General features: G+C 41.3%; 1 protein-coding gene across 1 annotated transcript in view; it reads right to left on the bottom strand.

Annotated features, from left to right (window-relative positions):
- The window catches only part of MEI4 (meiotic double-stranded break formation protein 4), a 77,983-nt gene extending 61,647 nt beyond the window's left edge, over positions 1-16,336 (bottom strand). The window contains exons 1-3 of the mRNA XM_089530883.1: positions 16,186-16,336; positions 4,884-5,126; positions 1,213-1,766 (exon numbers count right to left, since the gene is read on the bottom strand). Coding sequence (XP_089387009.1) covers positions 1,213-1,766; positions 4,884-5,126; positions 16,186-16,249 — 861 coding nt within the window. The 5' untranslated portion in view covers positions 16,250-16,336. The remainder of the gene's footprint in view (positions 1-1,212; positions 1,767-4,883; positions 5,127-16,185) is intronic.
- Positions 16,337-17,716: the final 1,380 nt, after the last annotated feature.

Here is a 17,716-nt window from a genome sequence, read left to right on the forward strand (position 1 = left end):
ACTTCACACTGGCTTCATTTGATAGAGCTTCCTTGTGTTCTCTGTCAGGTGCCAAATCCCACCAAGGATTGCAATTTGCCCAGGTGTGTTGGGCCTAGAAAAGTGCTGAGGGAGGACAAGAGGAGAAAAGTAGGGTTCATGACAGCAAAAACTTCCATAGAACCCCCCTGCAGATTAGATCTACAGGCAACCAGATCTGCGGCATAGCTTGATAAGTCCCTCTCCATAAAAGACTGTAACAGAACTTGACAAATATACTTTTTGGATTTACTACTTTGGATTGGCTATGCTGGCTTCTGAATTCTGGGAATTACAGTCCCAAAAGTAATTTTCCAAACTTTGGCTCTAAAACACAATGCTCTAACATGATGTATATGGCAACTGTATCTGATCACTACTGCCAGGCTGTAGTCTGCCTCCAACAAGAATCTCTGTATAACTTAAGCAGCAGCTAACTGTACAGAGGACTAGAAGTAAACAAATCCACTACCCTGAGATAGCCTGTTTTTATCATGCAGCTTGGCATAGCACCCAGTGGGAAACTTTCTGGAGCCACATCTGCTTATCCATGGATAGTGGAGGGCTGAGCCCTGTATCCCCCATAACCCTTTTTTAAAAAAAATTATAAAGGTTCCTTATGGTCTCTAGGGTCAGGGGTCAGCAATTTCACCACATTTTACTTTTCTCAGCTGTTTTAAGACCACCATCCCTCCCCCGCAAACATGAAGTGACTCTGACTTGTTCTGGTTTTGAACAGCTCAGAAGGGGGAATTAAAACATAGTGCCATTCCCTAAAGGGTATATGAAAAGCCTATTTAAGTAAATAATTTTTAAAAAAGTGTGACATGCAGGGGACATAGGAGTATTTTGATGAGGGCTGCATACAGGTCCCAGGCTGTATTTTGTCACAGTCACACACATATATACACACACACTGTGTAGAAAGAAGGAAGTTCCACACAGGCATCAGTGCTTGCAGCACTGTCTGCAGTCGATGGAGTCCACTTGCAAATTCAATGACCTCTACATCTTGCCCTTTACACAGAGAGCAAGAAGCTGAATTGTGACTGGAACATCCAACAACTTAAAACTGCCTAGCATCCTGCTTCCATCATCAAAGAAGTTTCCTCTGATAAAAATAATAATGCTTGCAAACTCAGCTGCACAATGAAATACTCTGGAAATGGAATCTGTGGGTGGCATTCTACTTACTCTGTTGAGATGGCTGCTGTTCAAAACAATGTCAAGAAGCCTTTTCACACAGTCTTCCAGTTTCTTCAAACATTTTCCCAGAATCAAACTAGATACATCCGCATCACTTAATAATTTGGTTATGAGAGAAACTGCTTGAGTCGTAACATCTAAAAAAGGAAGTTCTGGGAGGCTATATGAAGTAACCAGACCATCAAGCAACCGTGAGAAAGAAGAGGGTATTATGGAGCAATCCTTTCCAATGTATTTTAAGTCTGTTCTCAAATCTCCAGCTTCTGTCAGTTTTCTTAGTTCAAGGAAATGCTGCAGAAATTGCATGTGTGATATCAAAGACTTTCTTTTGTTGGTCCAACAAGTCAATATTGGAAGTACACTTGATGATGGTTCAGATGCACAACTGTTGTAACTATGGTGCCTGCGACTGAGACTAGGTAACATTTCTAGAGTATCAATTATGTAATCATTGGAAATATCACATCCAGAATCTTCAAGATGACCTGAGCATTCTTCTGTATCAGAAGGCAGTAGAGTCTCATCTATGACAGCTGAAGACCCTGAAACATAAAAAGTGAGCCAGTGCATTGCAGTGGATAAAGAGCTGGACTTCAGATTAGGAGAGCTGGGTTCTAATTTCTCCTCAACCATGAGTAGATGACTTTGGGCCTATCACTCTTTCTTACAACACATTATCTCCCTAAATACTTTTATTTTTTTCCAAACCTAATTAGTGAAGAGGGACAGGCTGGTTGGGGAAGTCAAGGTTGGTTGGGGAAAGTCATGTGAGCTGAATTTGGCCCAGCTGTTCCCCACCCCAGCCTCAAAGAAAAAGTGAACAAAAGCACGAACAAAGAACCTAAAAGAACAAACAAGTTACAAAGTTCATACTCACAGTTCATTATAGCACTGGCAAGATTTCTATTATATTCCATAATTTATACAGTGGGCTCTTGCCATCCACGGGCTTGACATCAGCGGATCTGAGCATCTGTGGATGGCAAGCCCCATTGTTCTCAATGGCTGCATGTGCACGTAGCTGTGCTAGCAGCTGTGCACACATCACGCTGACATTAGAGGCAATGGGACTTGAGGTCCTGTGATTTTTGATTACCCGTGGGGGGTGGATCTGGAACAGATCCCCTGCAGATACGAAGGGTTGACTGTACCTGCAAAATGCTTTCTGCAATTTGGCAAGCTTCATTCATTCAGAGAGTTAAAAGGCCTGAAGATCTCATGCAAGATGTTAGCAAAGTTATTGCCAATGGCTGATTACTGCTGGGAGATGGTAAGATTTGGATTTCTTCAGTGGAGATTCTATGAAACTGTACCGACTCCAAAGTAGTCCAAGCTGAATCAAGCTGCTTGTCAAATGATTGAAATGGGTTCTAGACCAGATTAGAGATAGATAAACACCACATTACTCTTGTAAGATGACCTCAGAAATAAATTAAGCTATCCCTCCGTCCAATAGTTTGAGGCATCTCCAAGCACAGTCAGATTCAGCCCAATCCCAAAATTCTGACTAGAAGTTCAACCTTGGAAAATCAAATCACAGCTGTAAAGAGATGATCTCTCATTGGACTTGGTGCTATTGCTTGCATCTCAAAACTGTGGATGCTTGCAAGTAGCCATGATCTTCATTTTAAAAGGCAGCCCATAAGGTTTAGCTCATTGGAGCCTGGCTGACAGATTATATAAACACTGAACAGGAAGAGAGTGTTAGTCTGGCACCCAATCTCTTCGCCAAATCAAGGCACACAAGGTGGGTTTAGCTTGTATTCCTCTAATGCCAACAGTAAGGCACATCTAATTCACCCTTTCAGAATCACAGCCTCAAATGACATCAGCAAATGTAGTAAGGCTATAATGCTGGCCAGTGTCAACTGGAACAGTACAGAACAGTAAAGACATGTCTCAGGACCCATTTCAATATTAGCCATGCCTTCCTGTGAAATCTGATATGAAAACATTTATCTCTGAATCTATGAATTCTTCCTCAGTCTCCAATTAAAGGGCAAAATTATTGATTACTGCAGGGATGCATCTTATCAATCTTGACAATCACATCCAGGGGTGACAGAGGTAAGAATGATCCTACAGCAGAGGTAATATTTTAATCTATCTCTACCCTAGCAAGATGTCTGGGAAGACAACTGTTTCACCCTCACTGAAGTAGGGAGATGAAGCCTCTTCCACTTTCAGATCACAATATACGTGTTTCAAATTGGGGGCAACTGGTGATGGTACCTCTGTTGGGATCATGGGCAGATGAGGCTTTAGCCTCTTACTCCTGGCATTTTGCAGCAGACACAGAAAGGCCACACAATAGACATTACATGGCCCATGCACTTCCCTTCTCCTGAATAAACTCCCAGGGATAGAGAAGGAATCATGTTTCAAAGGACAGCTGAAGAAATCAATAAAGAGAAGACATCTTTGTCTCAAAGTCCTGATTCCATCAGGGAAGGAATCTTTACTGGTCATCAGTAGTTTATGCATTTTTACATTAAATTACCCAGGTTCCCATTAAATAAATAGCAACAGCAACCACTTAACAAACAAGTTAGGTCTCTATCCTTGGGTAATTTGGGGGAGGGGATATCAGACTAGGAAAAAAAAAGACCTAGAAAAACTTCATATTAAAGCTGCAAGTTTAAAGAAATGAGACAGTCTATAATTCTTAGCAGCAGGAGTACTAAAGGAAAAGATGCAAGAAAAGGTTCTCCTCTTTTTTTACTTTGATCTACCATACTTGAATTAATAACTAAGATGTCATTCCAAACTAAAATAAGTTCTCAAGAAATACAGTCCAACAGATGAAAAGAAAGGTGGGAGAAATGTTCTGAAAACCAGATTGCACTTCAAACGAGATATGATTTTATGGGCTGTGCATCTCAGTTACTTTTGTGGTTTCAGAAAAGAGCTATGAACTGATGGAACTGCATCTAAGAGAAAGGGGTGAAACTGAGAGATAAGGAGTTCCTCTGAGAATAGTACGTGCTGGAATTTACCCCTTAAATACACATTTTTCACTATAATACAACAAGGAAGATAATAATTTGACACCCAAAGAAAAGTAAGTAAATAAAATGATTATTTGATTTACTGATTAGTAAATAAAATGAGAAATTTAGAATCCAAGGAGGAAATCTCTTCTTCCCTTTGCTTAAGAAAATAGCAGGTAAGAGTGGGAAGAGAGGTTGCATTTCATCCTACAGAATGAACCTCTACAGTTCACATCTGGGTGATGTGCTGTTCAGGCAAAGGGACTCAGCCATCTCATTCCAGACTTCCATAGTGATGTAGTACATGTAATCACCAACAGGTATAAAACTCTTTCTTCTCCCCGTTTAAGAACAAATTGGTAGAGGCAGGGTTTAAATGAATCATCTTAATGCATAATTGATGTATAAGTTTTAAATTGTTCTGAACTGTTTTAGAGAGTTTAAATTCTTTGACTTTTTTCTTGTGTGTACTATCTCCCTCCTGAGATCTTCTTTGATATAGGGCAAGATATAAATATTTTCATAACTATATTTTTTAAATTAAGAAATCAAAATCTACAGATAATGATCATAAATATTATAAAGAAAAGGTGCGAGAGATGTTTTATTTTTCCATTCAAGCAATGTTTGACATCCAGAATTCATTCAAAATGAGTATTAATAACTTACTATCTTTGACTCTTAATCCTGAAGTTTTCCTCAGGAGGAGCTGCTGCCTTAAATGAAGAACTTCAGCTTCCAACATTTCAATTCTTGATTTCCACTTAGAATCCTGTACAGATACTATCCTGGCCAAGTGCTCTGCATATTCTTTGCTGCTTTTATCTGGTGGCTTTGAGCGAATAACAGCTAAAGCCAGCGCCAACTGTGAGGTTTTCAGGTACCACATCACATCTTCTTTATGTTTTATTTCTGTCAGAAAACAAAACAAACCAGAAAAGCCATATCAGAGTACTTTTCACTAATAAATTTTTATTTTATTTTAGTTATTTAGAAGAAATGTTATGGTAGGAGATCAGTTTTCATAGGTTTGTAGAGGCATGAGATCAATCAAAAGATAAGTCACTCTAAGCAAGAGAATTAAATGGCAGCAGTAGAATGAAAAAATAAATAAATGTAGTACGATAGAAAAAGCATGACTCTTAATACTCTCTAACAACAGAGAGATGGGAATCTTGCTTTATGAACCTACTGTTTTTCTTGGAAAATTAAATTTCAGCTCAGGAATTGTGCCCCACCTCTCCAATAGTGAGTGAGACAGCATGCATGTGTGAATATATCAGGCGCGTTCCGCACACGCCAAAAGTACGTGCTTGGCACATACTCGTGTTAGGAAGGGGCATCCTTTCCGGACACCCCTAACCCTAGTATGCGCCAAGCTACATGGGCGCCGCCATTTTGATGTAGCGGACGCTTAGCGTCCGCACGTCTCAGCACCATTATGACGCCGAAAGTGCACCAATGGCGCTTTGCAGCATCATAATGACGCCACAAAAAGAAGTCGCTTTTTGCAGCTTCTTTTTGCTGCGCGGAGGAGTTGCGCAGTTTGGCCGCTGAGGCTCCTCCACGCAGCAAATGAGGGCACTGGCAAACCGCCCTTTTGGGCAGTCTGTATAGCACCTCAGATAGTAATAGGGTGACCAGGCTAAAATGTTGTCTGAAACCTTGTATGAAGGTGATCAATCCACTTGCCATTCTGAGATCTGATACCCAACCCTAATAAAGGCTAACCCTAAATTAATACTTTTGTCACTTTCCCAGCCAACCACCCAAAGTCTTTCACTTTTCTGAAAGCTCTCAGGTATCAACAAAGGCTCCATGTTGGTAAGAGTGTTGTCTTGAAACCATGAACTTGGCTGTTGATGGGAGCAATCTCAATGGCTGTGTCCATAGCATTTAACCAAACTTTTTGGCCTTGAAATAGGTGAGAGATGTGACTTACATGCTTATTTAAATTAGTTTTCTTATTTCTTGGCTGAGATTCAACCACTTTCTTTCTTTCTTTCTTTTTGTGGAGAGCCCATGCATCTGAAGAAGTAAGCTCAAGTCTACAAAAGCTTATGATACCAACATCTCTCTTTCAGGTAGTCTCAAAGGTGCTACATTACCATTTTGCATAGGATAGTTAGTCAGCCATAGCCTCTACCTATTGGTGGATGATTCCATCACTGTTCAGGTGGAAAAGAATATCAACAACTTCATACTAAACTTCTGAATGAGCAGTTTTAGAAATGAACAGCATATGCCATGACATACGATTTACAGAACAAGGCCATTTCAGGGATATCAGAAACTATTTCCAATGATAATTGCATAGTCTTCTGGTATCATAATATCTGATAATTAAGGAGCACATGTCTTAGAGAAATCTCCCAACTCAGCTTGCCTGAGACAGAAGGAACTAGAGAAGCTGTTCCTGATATATTAGCTTCTTAAGTAATTTGCCCAAAGGGGGGGTTGTCTACCATTTGACTGAATGCACCATCCAAACAACTTGCTAGGAGACAATTATGTGAAACAAATGTAGTTCATAGATAAAACTCACCTAAAAGGTTAATCTTAATACTAACTATATAAATATTACACTTGAAAGATACATTACCACATTTGGGCAACCAGAGAATGCTGAATAATAACTGAACTGGGCTAATATTAGTACTGCTTTAAGATACCTTTTGGCACAGAAACTGCACTTGTTGACTGAAGCTTCTCTAAACAGTTACATTTATTTGGAATCATGAGAATTCAAGCTTTTCATTAATGTGTTGGCTTAATTATGCCCTCTTGTTGAAAAAGTCTGGATAATTGCACTAGCAAAACTGTAAGACTAAGAAGGGAGGCAAACGGCACTTGTTTTTTTAAAAATGAAACTTTCAAAATCCCTTCTTACTTGAAATATCAAATTTCACAAGCATTAAAATAATAAGAACTATTATGTTCATAATGCTATACTGTCTATCTCTTCACTGAAATGTTTCCTATCACCATTGCCTATAAAGCACCAGACATGGAAATGTTACTTTTTGTCTTACAGACCCCAGAATCCCTCAGCTAATGAGGTCAATGGCAAGGCTGGCTCAGGGATACCAGGAACTGTAGTCCAGCAAGGTAACATTTCTGGGCTCTTGGCACATCACACTAAAAAGCCTCCTATTCTTAGGCACAGAAAAACATGAAGCACTGTCAGATTCCAGGAGCTGAAGTCCAAAAAGGTAACATTTATGGGCTCTGAGTAGATCAAACTAAAGAACCTATTTTAATTACACAGAAAAACATGAAATATTATCAAACTCTGAAGGAAACTGTGCAGGAAAAATGTACAAAATTATTTTTTTTGTGGACAAGCAATCCATCAACCCACAATTTATTTGAATGCTAGGCTGAACACTGATTCAGACTTTGAAGAGGAAATAAGACAACCCATCAAACAGAATCCAGGAATAAATATTACCTTAGACACCTCACATTTATTCAGCACATAAAAACATATAATACTTACAGTAAGCTATTGGTCATAAGCTACCTCAGGCAGAACACTTGGATTTAAAGAGGTAGAATTATATTAAAATCCATTTAGCTGCTTTGAGAGCGGGAAAAAGTTCTGCAGCCCCACAACTGGCCTTTGATAGCAAAGCATCACTGGTGCTGAGCAGGCTAACCAAACAATCCAATACAGATGGTCCTCCTTATCCACAGATTTTTTAATCCATGGATTCAAGCATCCATGGCTTGAAAATATTCAAAAAAGTATAAATTCCAAACAGCAAACCTCGATTTTGCCATTTTATATAAGGGACACCATTTTGCTATGCCATTATATTTAATATGATTTGAGGATCCACGGATTTTGTTATTCACGGGGGTCCTGGAACCAAACCCAAGCGGATAACAAGGGCCCACTCTGTACAGATTTGTTTAACAGTAAGACCAAATTCATTCAATGAAAATTATATATAGAATTCAAGGCAAATCCTTAACCCTCCCATATTGCTTTATCTTCACAAGAAAGAGACTGAACCACATGAAAGACACTGCAGTCTGCATTATTAGTAAATATACCCTTCTCACATATTTCTCAATTGTTTTTAAATTGGAGACACTTGCCAACTTCATCTATTTTGGAATTATTATAGGGATTAAGCAATTCTACAAATTTAAGAGGAGATATATAACAATGGCTTCAGTTGTGAAGAATGGCCCTCCATATCCACACATTCTTCATCCACGGATTCAACCTTACACATCTCAGAAATACTCAATCAAGAAAAATTCCCAAATCAAACCCTGGGAATTGTCCTTTTTTATATAAAGGACACCATTTTACTATGCCATTGTATTTAATGGGACTTGAGCATCCTCGGATTCTGCTATCCTCAGGGGGTCGTGGAACCAAACCCCACCAGATATCAAGGGACGACTGTATTTAATGCTCACATGAACTAGGGACTGGAACTAAGTAAACTGATGAAACAAAGTTGACTGTCCCTATTGGTATAAATACAAGTGTATGATATATATTCCATATAAGCTCCTATAAAACAGGATATGAATGTGTTGTCAGGACTAATGAATAATAATAATAATAATAATAATAATAATAATGTTTTATTTATAGACCGCTATTCTGCAATGATCATAGCGGTGTACAGTAAAAATTGAAAACAATACAAATACAAGGCGACAATTAAAGGAGGGAGAAGTCTCGTCCTTCAGGCAGTCCCTGATGTTGCTGGGTCTGCCTGATCACTCCCTCTGAGGCCAAGATGACAGTTAAAGGAGGGAGGGGCCTCTTCCTTCAGGCTGTCCCTGATGTTGCTGGGTCTGCCTGATCGCTCCCTCTCAGGCCAAGATGACAGTTGAAAGAGGGAGGAGCCTCTTCCTTCAGGCTGTCCCTGATGTTGCTGGGTCTGCCTGATCGCTCCCTCTCAGGCCAAGATGACAGTTGAAAGAGGGAGGAGCCTCTTCCTTCAGGCTGTCCCTGATGTTGCTGGGTCTGCCTGATCGCTCCCTCTCAGGCCAAGATGACAGTTAAGGAGGGAGGGGCCTCTTCCTTCAGGCAGTCCCTGATGTTGCTGGGTCTGCCTGATCGCCCCCTCTCAGGCCAAGATGACAGTTAAAGGAGGGAGGGGTCTCTTCCTTCTGGCAATCCCTGATGGAGCTGGGTGTGCCTGATCGCTCCCTCTCAGGCCAAGATGACAGTTAAAGGAGGGAGGGGCCTCTTCCTTCAGGCAATCCCTGATGGAGCTGGGTCTGCCTGATCGCTCCCTCTCAGGCCAAGATGACAGTTAAAGGAGGGAGGGGCCTCTTCCTTCAGGCAATCCCTGATGGAGCTGGGTCTGCCTGATCGCTCCCTCTCAGGCCAAGATGACAGTTAAAGGAGGGAGGGGCCTCTTCCTTCAGGCAGTCCCTGATGGAGCTGGGTCTGCCTGATCGCTCCCTCTCAGGCCAAGATGACAGTTAAGGAGGGAGGGGCCTCTTCCTTCAGGCAATCCCTGATGGAGCTGGGTCTGCCTGATCGCTCCCTCTCAGGCCAAGATGACAGTTAAAGGAGGGAGGGGCCTCTTCCTTCAGGCAATCCCTGATGGAGCTGGGTCTGCCTGATCGCTCCCTCTCAGGCCAAGATGACAGTTAAAGGAGGGAGGGGCCTCTTCCTTCAGGCAATCCCTGATGGAGCTGGGTCTGCCTGATCGCTCCCTCTCAGGCCAAGATGACAGTTAAAGGAGGGAGGGGCCTCTTCCTTCAGGCAATCCCTGATGGAGCTGGGTCTGCCTGATCGCTCCCTCTCAGGCCAAGATGACAGTTAAAGGAGGGAGGGGCCTCTTCCTTCAGGCAATCCCTTATGGAGCTGGGTCTGCCTGATCGCTCCCTCTCAGGCCAAGATGACAGTTAAAGGAGGGAGGAGCCTCTTCCTTCAGGCAGTCCCTGATGGAGCATGCATGTGGGTGCCCAGATTAACTGGTCTTGTGTTCTGTCAATGAATGATATGCACCTTGGGCTCACTCGCTGGATGGCTCTCTATCATTGCTGTGCATCACAGCATGATGCAAGTTTGTTGCAACTTTGCCTCATGACATGCGCTTGTGACTCAGCTGTCTGTGGCAGCTGCATAGGATGTATGTCACTACATGTTGCCCATCACTCAAAATATTTTCCTTTACTCTGTTTAAAGCACAATTATTCCAACAAAATTAAGTCCCACTGAACTCAGTGAGCAGATACATTTAGGACTGCTTTATTAATTTTTGTAGGGGGTCTTAATGAAAGTCAAAGCCCCTATGCCAAGGTGCTAAATGGCAAAAGTTAAGCCTACCAAGGTCAATGATGACATTTCAGCCCATGAAGGATCTTTAGATCAAGACAATATCATACATGTTTGTGGGTCACTTTTGCAAAATGTTACAAAACCTTGTATGACAACTCTACACATTTCTCTATGCTGCTCAAGTCTCCTGTTATATTTCTGTGTTCTTTCCTTTGAAAATGTGATCACAAGAAATACGAACCTCAGTGCTTTATATTGGCAAAGAGGCTACAGCTTTAGAGAAGAGATCCATTTGTTTCACTTAACACTGATTTTAGAAGAAATTGGAAAGAGCTGTCAGTTTACATTTACTGTCCTCCTGCAATGTATTTCAGTCTGTTGCTGTACCATTCAAGGGCTTAATCTTGCACCATATTTACTAACCTAAAGCCAATCCAGCATTCTTCACACACATTCTCAGGCTGAGGATCAACTTTTAATCTACAAAAACTTCAGATGTGACATTAGAACATTTTTGTTAATCCACATTGAAAGACAACACAATATTAAATGTATATATAATCAAAGTAACCAGGGGTGCAGCTACAAAAATGATCTCTACAGATATGACTCTACAACTGTTGAGGAGTTGGGGAATGTTACCACTTCAAAGAGCTAGAGAAAAGGCCAATATTCACAAATGTTTGTAAACACCTGCAAACTTGAAGAAAGTCAAGAAATGAGACAATAAGGACCAGCTCCCCGCTTCAAAGCTTGGGGATTAGTCCAGTAGGAGAAATGTGCAGTTTCTATGTCATTCAACACCTCACTTTTTTTTAAAAAAAATACAAAATGATTCCTATGATGTGGTTTGTCAGTTATCAGCACTGGTGTCATAGGAAATATTGAAACAAATCATGCATAGCAATAGGTGTACTGGCTGGCAGAGAAAACTATGTACAGTATCTTCCTATTGCTGCGAAAATGTAATATTCACACAAGAGAAATACAATCCTGAAGTAAAACATACTGCACATTTATAACATTAAAGGATTATAATTTAGAAAGCCCCTCCAAACAACATAGCTTCTCTTAAATAGAGATAATGGCTTTTTAAAATTATTATTATTAGCACCACATGCCGATGAGGGAAAGAATTGAACTTTTAAATGGAAAGACCCGAGTTAGAATTCCTGCTTTTGACACTAGCTTTTGCTTTTCTTTTTAACCCACTGTGAAAGAGAAAGAAACAAAATATTTGCAGATCTGGCTTTGTCACACCATTACCTGACTTCTTTCAAATATGTTTATATGCGGTACAATGACAGTGTTGTTTACTTGCAATCATCCTGGGTTTTCCTACCACTTTTTCCATCTTGTTCTTCCTAACAGAGAAAAATCTGCTTAGGAAATAAAAACTGAACAGTTGCATGGAGCCTTTTAACAGATAAGACTACGAGACCTCGATCTGGAAGCATCCTTGGATTACTCTGCCATTCTCCCGCATCATTAATGAAAATATAGATGAGTATCTAAATATTACACCTCACCTACTTTTAAATATTTCTTTCCTTGCTTGGAGCCAGTATTTCTGAAAGGTAGCTTCTTCCCATATGAGCCTACCTAAAACTTGAAATACTTAGTGCTGGCCCTGTGCTCCTTCACTCCACAAAGGTAGGTGGATGGGTACAACTGATGGAGCTTTCTCTGCAGCAGCACCCTGGGTAGGCAGGCTGGGTCCATCCATTTTGAGTTTCTGATAGGCAGCTAGGACTGGCACAACAGACAGTCTCAGGGGCCCCAGCAGACTGAGAGGTACTACTTATACAGTGGTACCCCGGGATACGAAAGCACCACCTTACGAAATTCCCGGGATACGAAAAAATCCCATAGGAAAAAACTGTTCCGGGTTACGTTTTTTTTTTCGGCTTGCGAAAAAATTTTTTGGTGCTTTTCGGCGCTATTTCACACGAAATTGCGGCTTTTAGCGCTAGCGCCTATGGCTTTTTCGGGTTGCGAAATCTTTCGGGTTACGAAGGGCTCCGCGGAACGGATTAATTTCGTAACCCGGGGTACCACTGTATATTTTATATAAATAATGCCCAGACAACACAAATCAACTCCACTTCCTTCTTTAAGAAATTAATCTACACATAACTAGACAAAAGCAACCTGGTAAGATCAATCACCAGTTTGTCCTACTCTGGAAAGAAAGGCCAGCAGGATGCCCTTCCGTGGCATGTACCACTATCACCACTGAAAAAAGGTTAGCCAATTGTCTGGGATAACTGCTACTCACCTAAGGAAAGTGACACAGATTTCTTATTGTGCCCAAGACATTCTTGCTGCCTGAGGCAGAGCAACAAGTGAACCCCTCACAGAACGATGTATTGCCTGAGAATTCTAAATACCCCTCCTTAAAACTGCCAATCCCAGAATGCAACAGGAGGCAGCTAGAGGAGTCAAAGTGGAATAGTAGCACTTTAAGAGTATAGTGTGATAAACATCAATGACAGCTCTAACCAACAACATCACCATGGCCTTCCCCACATGATATTTGTCACGACTGTGCAGTTTATTAAAGCTGCACATGAAGATGACACATTATTTACAGAGGGTGCATCTGCACTGCAGAAATAATCTAATTTGACATTGCTGTAACTGCCATGGCTCAAGGCTATGGAACTGTGGGAATTGTAGTTTTGTGAGACATTTAGCATTCTCTGTCTGGGAGCTCTGATGCCACAACAAACTACAGCTCCACAATTCCACAGTATCAAGCCATGGCAGTTAAAGTGGTGTCAAATTGGATTATTTCTGCAGTGCAGGAGCCAACTAGTGCTGCCCTGCTGTCCTCTACAGAATCTACTAAGATATTGACCCCATCAATCGTAACTGTCATACATAATAATAGGGCATATTTTCATATGGAACAACCATGTAGATATAATAATGCTAAGTAACATTTTAATAAAATTGTCATAATTAGCATGACTAGCACAATGTGAACTAAACTATGAATTATAAATGATGAATTTTAGATGTGGATATTTTAATATGTGTACATCCTATTTGTCCTTTTAAAATGATATGTGTTTTAACTGATGTTGTTTGTTTGTTAGTTGTTGTTGTATCCATGGTGAGACAGGTAAGAAATAATCATATTAACAACAACAACAACGTCATGTGTTCATAAGTCATAACATCATCAGTGGGGCTTCCCAACTAAGCAGCCTCTACTCCACAGAGTCATCTAGATCTAAGTAAATTCAAGAGTCTCTTCTCCCAACATACAGTTACACTCCAGCAATGTATTTTACAATAAACAGGTTCCCCATCACATCTGTTTTAGTCATTCAAAACACAGGCATAAATGTTGTCCTGGTACTACCACTTTTTATGTAAATGTATTTACATAAATTTTACAAGTAACAATTATAATATTACACCAAGGTTCCACACTGAACTCACAGTGAAAAGATGGTCTGAGATATTTCATTAGGCTGTGATAAATGGGGGAGTTTCATGAACACTTCTGAAGCGAATATATTCAGGCAATAAGAGCAAAAGAGGATTGGAAAATATTTCAAATAATAAGGACAACGACCTTGTCCTTCTCCAACATTTTTTCCTTCAAAGTGCTTAAAATGACTGGATTCTGCTAACATCTAAATGTACAGATCCCACAGATCGGGGTATGAGAAACTAATGTCCACTATATGTGTGTGTGCGTGCGTGCATGTGTGTTTATTTTTCTTACACCAGACTTTCATGACTACTTCCCAGGAAGATGTCACCTCTGATGTGAGATATATATATATTTATATGACTACTTCCCTATGAGAAATACACACATACATTTCGCAGGGAAGCAATCATACACATACACATCTCACATCAGAGGTGACATCTTCCAGGGAAGTAGTCATGAGAGTCTGGTCACGCAGTGGTGATGAACCTATGACCCGCGTGTCAGAGGTGGCACTCAGGGCCCTCTCTGTGGGCACACATGCTGTCGCCCTAGCACAGAGTGTGCCAGAGTTTCTTAATAGAAAGACAGAGGGACGTGGCACTTTGCAATAAATAAGTGGGGTCTGGGTTACAGTTTGGGCACTTAGGCCTGTTACAGACTGCCAAAATAAAGCTGCTTTGGGTCTCTTTAGAGGTATGCTGTTTAAATGATGCATGCATCCTAAGAATCCGGAAGCTGCACCAAAGCTGCACTCCAGTGCTTAGGAATGGAGTGTGGCTTTGGCGCGACCTCCGGACTCTTAGGACCCATGCATCATTTAAATAGCATAACTCCAAAGAGACCCGAAGCAGCTTTATTTTGGCAGTCTGTAACAGGCCTGTGTCTGTAAAAGGTTCACCATCACTGGTATGAAAAATAAACAATTTGAGGGCTCTGCAAGGGTATCAGATGCCTTCTAGCCACCATAAACCTGTAACCCAAGTTACAGAGTACACAAGAGACCTTTTCTAAACAAAGTCAAGACCTTTCTGATTGCTTGGATCAGAGGGAGAATTATGCTGTTTTAATGCTTTAATTTTTAAATGGTTTTAACTATGCTTTGTTTTTAACATGTTTTAATGTTGTGTTTGTTGTGTCCTTCTGCTCATTTATGACTTATGTTGACACGAAAGCGAACCTATCCTGGGGTTTTCTTGGCAAGATTTGTTCAGAGGTTTGCCATTGCCTTCCCCTGAGGCTGAGAGAGTGTGATTTCCACAATATCACCCAGGTCCAAAACACACTGCAGAAATAATCCCGTTTGAGACTGCTTTAACTGCCTTGGATCAATGCTAGGGGATTCTGGGAACTGTAGTTTTGCGAGACATTTAGCCCTTTCTGTCAGAGACCTCTTGTGCAACAATAACCTACAGTTCCCAGGATTCCCAAGCACAGAGCCCCAGGGCAGTTAAAGCGGTCTCAAACTGGGCTATTTCTGGAGTGTATTTCGGACCCCAGTGGGTTTTGCAGCCCTGCTTGCAATCAAATCCTGGTTTCCAAAGTTGTAGTCTAACACTAAAAATATTACTCCACACTGGCTCTATGTTTTAAAATTAGTATTATTTAACTTTTTAAAAAATTTTTGTAATGAATCCCTGGTCAGTCATGTGAACCCACTGGGTGACCCTGGGCAAGTCACACTCTCTCAGCCTCAGGGGAAGGCAATGGCAAACCTCATCTGAAGAAATTTTGCCATAAAAACCCCTTTGGGTTGCCATAAGTCGGTAATGCCTTGAAGACACACAACAGTAAAATTAATGTTTTAGTTTTATCCTTTCTAAATTGTTATAAGTAATATATTCGGGGGAAGGCAAGATATAAATGCAAATAAATAAATATCTGAAAGCCTCAGAGCTTTCCTAATGAAGGACCTCAATTCTCAACAGAGTTTGGAAAAGTTACTTTTTTGGCTAAGAACAGTGAAATGGTGGGGGTGGATGATGAGAGGTATAGTCCAAAAGATCCTCCTTTTCCAGGACATGTCCTACACTTCAACCAGGAGGAATTGCACCATGTCCTCCATTCTGAGCATCACTAAGAAGCATGGCTTTTACATTTCTATGAATGGGTGGGTATTTTTTAGCTTTTCTTTGGTCCTGCCCTCCATTCCCCCCTGCATTTTGGGGTGCCTTGTCCTCCTTTGTGGTGAGGACACCTGGTCCTCCCAAAGTGGAGTTGGCAGGAGTGAGGGGAAACCTCACCTCATGAGGCAGACTCACCTGAGGCCTGTGTTGGGCCCATGGATCCCAGAGCCCCTGACAGGGACTGGAAGCCCTCCTCCATCCCACCCTCCAGGCTTTGCTCCTAGAAGGAGAGAATTAGGCCCATTATTCTTCTCAGCTGAGGAGGCTAGACGAGGCAATCCCCATAGGCGACACTGCCCCCTGCAGGGACTCACTGGGAAGTGCAGCTCCTTCAGGAATTAAAGTTTGTTTTAAGTCACAACTTGGCAATAGTCAGGAGGAAGGGGCCAAAATTAAAATAGGCTAAAGTGGGCTTTTTTGTGGGGTTTTCTGGCTATGTGGCCATGTTCTAGAAGAGTTTATTCCTGACTTTTGCCAGCAGCTGTGGCTGGCATCTTCACAGAAAATAGGCTAAACTTTTTCGGGCCACTTTTTTTTTTAGGTATAATTAATGATTATTTATTTACTGCTAATAAGGTAACCTTTTAATGGCATGGGGTTTTTTGTGTGTGTTTTCCAATTTTATTTGTAAATTTTTGGCTTTTTTTGTGTGTGTGATCCACCTTGGGTCTCATTCCAGGAAAAAAGCCGCATTTAAATAAAATAAAACAGCTGTTTTTCATCTGCAGTTTCCATCATTCTTTGCCATAGGCTGTGCTGGCTGGGGCTGATGGGAATTACAGTTCAATAACTTCAAAGGCTACCAGTCCCCATTCTTCTGATAGTTGGAGGGAATTTTCCTTTATCCAGAACAAGAAGGTACTGAGAAAAAGCTAGGGTAACCTTATTCAACTTTCTTTTATGGCATTTTATCATGCTCTTCCTTTGAAGAGAACTGCAGCACCTATGTTTTTCTGTATCTCATTTCATCCCATTTTATCCTTAACAGCAACCTTTTGAACAAGGTTAGGGGGTGGCTCAAGATTGCACAGTAAGCTTCAAAGCTAAGGAGGGATTTGAACTTGGGACCCCCCCCCCAAAAAAAAAAAAAACACACACACACACACCAGTATTTCCCCATGGCCTAAATGATATATTCTAAATGCATTGCCTTTTTTCTGGATGGTAATGATGGCGATGGCAAGCCTCCTCTGAACAAATCTTGGCAAGGTTTGATTAGAGTTGCAATAAGCTGGAAACAACTTGTAGGTACACAACAATAACAATGTAGATCAATGATTCCCAAAGAGGATTGTACACCCCCCTGGGTTCCAGGTTCGAGGGGGCCATGAGGGAATAGTGGAGCAGCAGGGGGGGGGGGGGGCTTGGTCAAAGTATTGGTGTTCAAGAAAGACAAGGAGACACTGCAACCTTTAGGACCATGGTGGGGATAAGGATTGCATGAAACCTCTTTTTATGGTCCTCAGAAAAAACCACCACACAGCCTCACTGATCATTTTGTGTGGTGGGAGATTATCAGACAGAGGATAAGGATGGGAGCAAAGTGGATCGCTCCCATCTCATTTGCACAATTGGAGGAAAGATTATCACACACCATGTGCTTATCCCAGGGGTAGGCAATCTTTTTGAGCCAGGGGCCGGGTTGCTGTCCCTCAGACAACTGGGG

Source organism: Sceloporus occidentalis, unplaced genomic scaffold (genome assembly GCF_023333645.1).
Source record: "Sceloporus occidentalis isolate IW3139 unplaced genomic scaffold, rSceOcc1.0.p SCAF_6, whole genome shotgun sequence".
Classification (NCBI taxonomy): Eukaryota; Metazoa; Chordata; class Lepidosauria; order Squamata; family Phrynosomatidae; genus Sceloporus; species Sceloporus occidentalis.